The sequence below is a fragment of the Vigna radiata genome, chromosome 2 (assembly GCF_000741045.1).
Source record: "Vigna radiata var. radiata cultivar VC1973A chromosome 2, Vradiata_ver6, whole genome shotgun sequence".
NCBI lineage: Eukaryota > Viridiplantae > Streptophyta > Magnoliopsida > Fabales > Fabaceae > Vigna > Vigna radiata.
Genome location: NC_028352.1, coordinates 4,462,755 through 4,471,148, shown reverse-complemented (window position 1 = coordinate 4,471,148; position 8,394 = coordinate 4,462,755). Strand labels below are relative to the sequence as shown.

General features: G+C 34.7%; 2 protein-coding genes and 1 pseudogene across 4 annotated transcripts; all 3 read left to right on the top strand.

The window, feature by feature from the left end:
* Positions 1 to 911: 911 nt before the first annotated feature.
* LOC106753854 (tropinone reductase homolog At2g29260, chloroplastic) lies at positions 912 to 4,713 on the top strand. Of its 3 annotated transcripts, none has more exons than XM_022778427.1 (6): positions 912 to 1,344; positions 1,446 to 1,653; positions 1,965 to 2,181; positions 2,284 to 2,390; positions 3,497 to 3,691; positions 4,633 to 4,713. In XM_022778427.1, exons 1-5 carry the CDS (start codon positions 1,154 to 1,156, stop codon positions 3,686 to 3,688), a joined length of 915 nt encoding a protein of 304 aa, XP_022634148.1. In that variant the 5' UTR covers positions 912 to 1,153; the 3' UTR covers positions 3,689 to 3,691; positions 4,633 to 4,713. The 3 variants fall into 3 exon arrangements, with proteins under 3 accessions (XP_022634148.1, XP_022634149.1, XP_014491211.1); XM_022778428.1 differs by lacking the exon at positions 4,633 to 4,713 and adding an exon at positions 3,782 to 4,106 and having other exon boundaries at positions 913 to 1,344; XM_014635725.2 differs by lacking the exon at positions 4,633 to 4,713 and having other exon boundaries at positions 915 to 1,344; positions 3,497 to 4,105.
* Positions 4,714 to 4,829: 116 nt separating this feature from the next.
* LOC106753839 (tropinone reductase-like) lies at positions 4,830 to 6,631 on the top strand. The gene is made up of 5 exons (XM_014635706.2): positions 4,830 to 5,075; positions 5,365 to 5,572; positions 5,706 to 5,925; positions 6,018 to 6,124; positions 6,228 to 6,631. The coding sequence occupies exons 1-5, from the start codon at positions 4,858 to 4,860 to the stop codon at positions 6,405 to 6,407; spliced, it is 933 nt and encodes a 310-aa protein (XP_014491192.1). The 5' UTR covers positions 4,830 to 4,857; the 3' UTR covers positions 6,408 to 6,631.
* Positions 6,632 to 6,953: 322 nt separating this feature from the next.
* LOC106753907 lies at positions 6,954 to 8,333 on the top strand (annotated as a pseudogene).
* The last annotated feature ends 61 nt before the right edge of the window (positions 8,334 to 8,394 follow it).

The following is an 8,394-nucleotide window of genomic DNA, read 5'->3' as shown; positions in this document are numbered from 1 at the left end:
TTTTTTTTTTTTTTTTAGTTTTGAGAATGAAAATTATTTAAATATCCTTTACCTTAAAACTTAGAATCCATGATAAATAAGGATATTTTTGTCTATTATAATCCAGTACACATTGTTAAAACGTACAAAACATGCAGTTGTTTCTAAAAGTAAACAATTTCTTTTTTCAATTTTCAATAAAATAACTTAAGTGAAAATAAATGAATTTTTCAAAGACTATTTACTTAGATGTTTTAATCAAAATTTATTAGATAAATATTCAAATTGGTACTTAAATATTATTATGTTTGGTAACAGATTCCTAAAAAATTTCATATATTTAGATTCTTGATTATTCGTTCTATTTGTAGAGCAGTCTATATATTTATGAGAGTTAATGACGGTCATTACTTCTTAAAATTAGTTAATTTTCAATTATTTTCAATAATTTACTCTATTTTAGTGGCAAGTGAAAATGAACCAAAGAGTTAGCTTGATCTTGAGAAAGGAAGCAATTTGATCTAATTTTGAAGGAGAATAGTTGAACAAAGTACAAAATCTGTTGGGAAAAAGGAGAGAAAATTCCAGATTGGGCAGAAACTAGAAAGCAAAGTGATGAGATTTTTATGCTCCAGCTTAACAGACCTTGCTTTTGGTCCTTTCTTCTTTAACAATTTGATGAAAGAAGACATAATAAAAATAGGGAAAAATCAGAATTCAGGAACAGAAGATGGGAGATATTAGCCAAGGGAAGTAAAAGAAATGATACTGATATTAGTTAAGGGGATTTGAAGTTGAAGAGAAGAAGAAAAAAGAAAGGGTAATGTAAAGCTAAGGAAACTTTCAGAATCACCGTCAATGGATATGGCATAGCAAACTACATTATTTATTTCATAAGAATAATATATAAAAGTTATTAACAAAAATTTTCTTACCTAAACTCATGAGTGAAATTCGTAAATTAGATATAAAATCTCTCATGATCCAATTTGTATTTCCACCAGACCATCCAAAAAGAAAATAGAAAAAAAGATAAATTAAACCTCAGCCATCTGCGAACACACAGAATCCTTTGAATCGAGTTTTCGCAGTCCTAGACAATACTGTAATGGAAAACCAAATTACCATAAAATGAACAATCCTGGTGGCATGATTTGCCAGTGATTAGAACAAAATGCATCTGAATTCCCTCATAAATCCAACTTCTTACCTTCCATTACCGTCAAACCGCACTACCACCTCTTTCATTTTCAATCACGGAAGAAAAATATCAAAGTCCAATTGCATTCGAAGCCAGTCCACACAGCAAAGGTGGACTCTTCAGGGGATGACAGCTCTCGTCACTGGTGGAACTCGCGGAATTGGGTATCAAAATTCCTACTTTCACACCCGTGTTTCATTTTAATTCCAACCCTTTTAATCTCATCATAATTTAACTTGTGATTTCTATTGAGACATGTTAAAAGGCGGGCCATTGTGGAGGAATTGACGGGGTTTGGAGCCAGAGTTCATACCTGTGCCAGGAACGAACACGAGCTCACTGAATGCCTGAAGAAATGGAACGATTCGAGCTTTGAGGTCACTGGCTCAGTTTGTGATGTCTCAGTTCCAAAGCAGAGGGAGGCGCTCATGGAGTCTGTTTCCTCTCTTTTCCACGGGAAACTCAACATCCTTGTAAGTTGTCGATAAAAATAACCTATTGAATATTGTACATGAGTAAAATGGTGCATAAAAGTGGAAACTAATCTTGTGTTATGAACTAACTTTTGGGGATCAAGGCTCAAAAGCAACTCATTAGACAGTACCGAAGTTTGTTCTAGTAACTGTTAGGCCTATCGGTTACACGACACTGATAATTTATTTTACCACCCCTAGATGTTTAGTCCTGTTGCAACAGTGGTTCTGGATTACTTGGAGGTTTAGATTGGATCAGTAGGCCTTATTAATGTTGATGTCCCTGCTAACCTGATAAATTTGATGTATAGATAAACAATGTAGGGACAAACATTCGGAAACCGGTGACAGACTTCACAAGTGCAGAGTTTTCCACTCTTATTGATACCAATTTGGGATCTGTCTTTCACATATGTCAACTTGCATATCCACTTTTGAAAGCATCGGGAATGGGAAGTGTTGTGTTTGTCTCTTCTGTTTCTGGTTTTGTCTCACTGAAGTCAATGTCTGTTCAAGGAGCAACAAAAGGTAATTTGCCTGCTTGGTGCTGTATTGCAGCTTGTTTAACAAATGCTGTGATGTTGATGAGTTTATCAAATTTTGAAGGTTGGTTTGTTTTCTGATATATAGGGGCAATTAATCAACTCACAAGAAATCTAGCTTGTGAGTGGGCAAAAGACAATATAAGGAGTAATGCAGTGGCACCTTGGTACATCAGAACTTCAATGGTAGAACAGGTTGTTCTTCTGCTTTATCCTGTAACCATTGGTTAGAATGAGCTGCCTATGACACTCATTAATGTTATTTTAATGATGGTATAGTAATACCATCACCTTTTACTTGCTTTTTTTTTTTTTTTAAATTTAGTTGGGTGCGAAAATACTATTTCCAAGCTAAGCAGCTTTTGAAATTACATGCACACTTGCTTTGTAAGTTTCTATTTTATTAGAGTATACCATAGATAAGTAGTTATGTATTGTTATTCCATAAACTCTATAAGTCAGATTACTTGTTATTTATTTTACATCTTTTAAACAATATTAGATGTCTCCTGAGAAGTATTCCTATCTATTTGGCTCATGCCTATGATCTCTATTCCTCTCCCTCTGATTAACAACATCTTCAAAAGAACATAATTGATTATACATCTTCGTATTTGTAGATATACGTAATCAATCTCTTTCCTCTACCTTATCTTAGGTAGATTGTAATGAATATATCGTCTAGGGAATTGCTACCCTAGCTACTTATCTTGAATCCAATCGTCTGGAGCCGTAACTCTTCCACAAGCGAGTATGACATCCCAATGATAATCTGGATCTAAACCACTGCCTCTGTTAGACCAAACAAATTCAGACAAAAATGGCAGATACAGAGACACATTAGATTCTAACTACATTCCAAACATCCAAAACAGGATTTTTAAGATATTTTTTTCTGGTCCCATAGTTGGACCGCCCTGGGATTTGATTGGGAGTCTAAATCGGTAAATCCCTGTAAGCCCTTACTTTAACAAACTACTAGCACTCTTGCACCAACAAATTACATTTTCCTAGCATAGAGATCAAAGAAAAATGTGTCTTGGACATTGTATTTGGCTTTGTTACCGCATGAATTTTAGTTTGTGATTGTCCTTACCTAAAATTGATGCTGCAGATTAGCTCTGTGAAAAATTCTAACAGTGGTCAGCAGTGTTCCATTCCCTATGTAACAACATTGCAATTGGGTTTACCGTCTTCATTTGGAAACTTAGTCTTTCAGGAACTTTCATGGTGTTCTAAACACAAAAGTCTAATGTAGCGACCATATATGAAATTCATCTAAATTTACCCTCTTCTTTTAGGTGCTCAGCAACAAAGACTATCTGGAAGAAGTTTACTCAAGAACTCCTCTTAGGCGCCTAGGAGATCCAGCAGAAGTCTCTTCTATTGTTGCGTTTCTTTGCCTACCAGCATCATCATACATCACTGGCCAGATTATTTGTATTGATGGAGGAATGTCCGTGAATGGTTTCTACCCAACAACGCAGTTCTAAGAGGTACTGCTTATATCATGCACCCTCCTTACTAATTTTCCTATCCATCGCCATTCCTGTGGAGCATGTGACATGGTTTTCTACTTTTCCAAGCTTGCAAGAGTTAGTCCTCTCAACAACCCCTGCTACGCCCTTCCAAGGTTTTCGAATTTGCAAATGCAATTATTTTTGTTTACTAAACCACAATGTACTGGTTGTGCTATAATGAGATTTCCAATAATTTGTTTCCTTCATTCTGGTAACTCTATTCACTGATCAACACGTTTCTCGTTTAAGCAAAGTTTTGACGAAACCTGTCTTTGATTTGAAATTGTTTGATAGTTTCCAACCACTAGGTGTCTATAGTCTCACTCAATCTTTCTGTAACTCATAGATGAACTTTTTATGATAAGAATTGATCTTTGTAGCATAATTGTGAATCATTTAAAATTTGTACTTGTGATGTGATAATCTAAATGACATCGATAACAAATATACGTTGATATTAATTTAATGTAAAGTTTTATTTTAAAAGTTGTCAAAATAAAACTCTAATTCACATAAAAGCAGCATCTGCTGTGTTCTAATATTCAAGTTTACTCTCTTCAATGATAACACTAATCATGCACACTTTATATTCCCTTGGCAATCACAATGATTTAAGAATCTAAGATAACACAAGTATATGACACCAATAATTCATTTCATTTGGTACATGAGTTATAACCAAATGCAACTTTTTACGGTACATTGATTTTTTTACTTAAAATTAAAAAAGAGTTAAATCTGTTCTTGAAATAAGAAATCTAAACCTTATTCTATAAGCAGCATCTGTCATGACCCCGTAAAAGAAATATCTATTTTGAATTGTTCCAAGCAACATTGTAGAACATTGTGGAGTGTTATATTTTAAAAAAAGTGCTTTAATTAAATTGAGCATTTAGTATAACATGCATTAACTGCAGTTAAATCATGAATTACGACTAGAGGCTTTGTTGGCACTTGATCTTGCATCAACAACATACAAAGTTTCAGAGTTTTGACTCAAAGCAGGGAGAAGGAAAAATTCTCCACCAGAAATAGAATAGGACAAAAGAAAACCGTACAAATATGACAAGCGGTTAGAGAGAAAGAAAGAAATAGAGAAAATAGCTGTCAAATAATTGAACAATCGGCTACTCGGAAAACAAATGGTGTTAAGCAGCCTTCAATTTAAGCTTACAGAACGAAGTTGTGATTATAAATACAGAAAACGCATTCAGATTCATCCAGCAAATTCATCATATTATATCATATCCTTCATTGAAGAGAGAAAAAACATGGGTGAGACAAACAGTGGAAGCAAAAGCAGCAAGTGGAGTTTGGAGGGAATGACAGCACTGGTCACAGGTGGATCCAAAGGAATCGGGTAACTTTACTACCTTCTTCTTCTTCTTCTTCTTCTTCCACTTTTTTTTTTTTTTTCATTTCATTTTTTTCTTCCTGTTACATATATATATACTATACTTAATTTCAAGTTTTTAACAAAAATAGAGGGGCTAATTGATTTGTAACTTTTTGGTGATTTCTACAAAGCAAACAAGGTTGTATCAATGAACTATAGTGACTAATAATTGTAAAAAATAAAAGGGTAGGTCTTGAATGAAATTTTGTTTTTGTTCTCACCATTCATTCCTCTCAAATGTATATATAAATAGGTATGCTATCGTGGAGGAGTTGGCACAGCTTGGGGCCACTGTACACACTTGTTCTCGGAACGAAGCTGAACTCAATGAATCCTTGAAGGAATGGACTACAAAAGGATACAGAGTAACCGGTTCGGTCTGTGACGTGGCCTCTCGTATAGACAGAGAAGAGCTGATAGCTAGAGTCTCCTCTCAGTTCAATGGAAAACTCAATATCCTTGTAATGACATCTTCTTTTTCACCTTTTCATACTAAAACTTGTCTAACTATGATAAGAATGAGAACTAATTTGGGATCCAACTTGTAGGACTGAAACATATTTTTTTTTTGTTAATATTTTTTAATGGATTTAGGTAAACAATGTGGGAGCAAGCATACTCAAACAGACCCTGGATTTTACAGCGGAAGATTTCGCATTTCTGATAAATACAAATCTTGAATCTTGTTTCCACTTAAGCCAGCTTGCACATCCTCTCCTAAAAGCTTCAGAAGCTGCAAGTATCATTTTCATATCCTCCGCTTCTAGTTTAATAGCTACAAATTTAGTGTCTGTTATTTATAGTGCAACAAAAGGTGATTGTTCATTACATTCCTTGTGGTAGAGTTAGCTAGCTAGAGTAGTTAAAACTAGGCAATTTGAAAACGTGTACGTAATTGGAATGCAGTTGCAATGAACCAAGTGACAAAAAATCTTGCATGTGAATGGGCCAAAGACAACATAAGGACCAATTGTGTTGCACCAGGGCCAATCAGAACGCCTCTCGGGGATAAGGTAACCATTTTGTTGGCATTGTTAGTTTATAATTACTCTTGTTATTTGTTTTGTTTTTTTCTCTGGACTGAGGGCATCATGTTATTGTGTTGTGTTCTTGAAGTACTTTAAAGAGGAAAGAATTAGGAATGCAGTAATTTCTCAAACCCCTCTGGGACGTATTGGAGAGGCAGAGGAGGTGTCTTCGTTGGTGGCATTTCTGTGCTCGCCTGCAGCCTCTTACATCACAGGACAGATCATTTGTGTTGATGGCGGCTACGCTGTTAAGGGCTTCCAAATCTAGCCTTCTTTTCACATTTTCTGTGCTATGTCAGTTACACTCTCATTGTTCTTGTTGTTGTGTTATCTTACGAGTAAATTAATAGAGTGTACTTTCATAGGTTATGAATGTATTTGAATTCACAATAAGTTGTGAGTGACTCTCGCTGTGAGAGTATAGTATGTTAAATTTATTTTGGAATGTGTGATGTTTATTGTTCGATAGAATAAAACTCAGTGCTTGTTTTCACCTTAAAACTCAAACTTCAAAGACAAATATCATGTTAAAAATTGGTTTCAAAGTCAGGTCTGGTTTTTCTAAGATTAAGATTTTAAATTGATTTGATTTTGATGGACCTTTAATATTTGCACAACTAATTTCATTGACACTGCATTTGAAAAAAATAAATAGAACGTGGATATTATTTTATGATTAGTTTATGATTATTATTAATTTATTATTGATTATAGAATAATTTTAAACCATAAAATAAATAATATTTAAATATTCTAAAAAAAATTTATAAAGTATCATTATTTTTTTAAAAAATATAAAACAGGGAGAAGGAAAATTTCTCCACCAGAACTAGAATAGGACAAGAATACTCGTCCTACCTGATTTTGGAAAAAGAAAACAGTAGAAATATGACAAGTGATTAGAAAGAAAGAGAGAGAAAATTACAGTAACTTTTTAAACAACTGTGAAGCCGGCTAAAAACCAATGAGATTCAGCAGCCATTACAGCAAGTTACAGAACTAATTAAGTTGTGATTATAAATACAAAAAACGCTTTCAGATTCATGCAGCAAATTCATCTTATCATATCATCTTCGTCATTGAAGAGAGAGAAAAACATGGCTGAGAGAAATAATGGAAGCAAAAGCAGCAGGTGGTCTTTGCAGGGAATGACAGCACTGGTCACAGGTGGATCCAAAGGAATAGGGTAACTTTACTACCTTCGTCTTCTTCCATTTTTTTTTTTCATTTCATTTTTTCTTCCTACAGAAAACATGGTTGTACCAATGAACCACAGTGATTAATAATTACAGAAAACAAGAGGGTAGGTCCTGTACGAATTTTTGCTTTTGTTTCTCACCATTCATTCCTCTCATATATATATATATATATATATATATGTATATAGATATTCTATAGTGGAGGAGTTGGCACAACTTGAGGCCACTGTCACACTTGCTCTCGGAAAGAAGCTGAAATGAATCCTTGAGCGAATGAACCAAAAAGGATACAGAGTAACCGGATCAGTCTGTGACGTGACGTGACGTCTCATGCAGACAGAAAAGAGCTCATAACCAGAATCTCTGCTTAGTTTAATGGCAATGAAGTTAAATTTTCAATTTTGTCATAATAAAAAATCATCCTATGAGGAAGCTCGATAATTAACTTTTGCATTAATGTTTTATTCATATTTTGGATGTATTCAGATAAACAATGTGGGAGCAAACGTATGGAAAGAGCTACTGGATTACACAGAGGAAGATTTCTCATTTGTGGTGAATTCGAATTTGCAATCTGCTTTCCACCTAAGCCAGCTTGTACATCGTCTCTTAAAAGCTTCAGAAACTGGAAGCATAGTTTTTATTTCCTCCATTGGTGGTTGGTGTGGTATCAATGAGGTTTTTGTACTCCTGTAAGCAAATTTGCCTCCTATATTATAGGCAAATTCAAAGTCGGAAAGTCATGTTACCCCCTGACGACTTCCAAAAGAGAAGTCGTGCCACCATTGCACGACTTCACACTATTCATATGAACAGTGACGAAGTCGTGCTACCCAAAAACGACTTTAGTGCGTGGTAATCGATTACATTTGAGCTCGATTACCAAAGACTAAAGTCGTGCCACCCCTGCACGACTTCAGCTTTCTAGACCAAAACCAGTCTGGTAATCGATTACTTGGACCTTGTAATCGATTACCAGCACTTTGAATTGTGTAATTTGCATGGTAATCGCTTACCAGTGTGTAATGGGCAAAAAATTCCCCTGGTAATCGATTA

Bases quoted from the DNA above. Each gene is read 5' to 3' on its own strand.
- LOC106753854 (XM_022778427.1), top strand. From the start codon at position 1,154: ATGCATCTGAATTCCCTCATAAATCCAACTTCTTACCTTCCATTACCG. The intron at 1,654-1,964 runs GTAAGTTGTCGA...TTTGATGTATAG, and splicing joins ACGGGAAACTCAACATCCTT to ATAAACAATGTAGGGACAAA. The intron at 2,391-3,496 runs GTTGTTCTTCTG...CTCTTCTTTTAG, and splicing joins GAACTTCAATGGTAGAACAG to GTGCTCAGCAACAAAGACTA.
- LOC106753839 (XM_014635706.2), top strand. From the start codon at position 4,858: ATGGTGTTAAGCAGCCTTCAATTTAAGCTTACAGAACGAAGTTGTGAT. The intron at 5,076-5,364 runs GTAACTTTACTA...ATATATAAATAG, and splicing joins GGTGGATCCAAAGGAATCGG to GTATGCTATCGTGGAGGAGT. The intron at 5,573-5,705 runs GTAATGACATCT...TAATGGATTTAG, and splicing joins ATGGAAAACTCAATATCCTT to GTAAACAATGTGGGAGCAAG.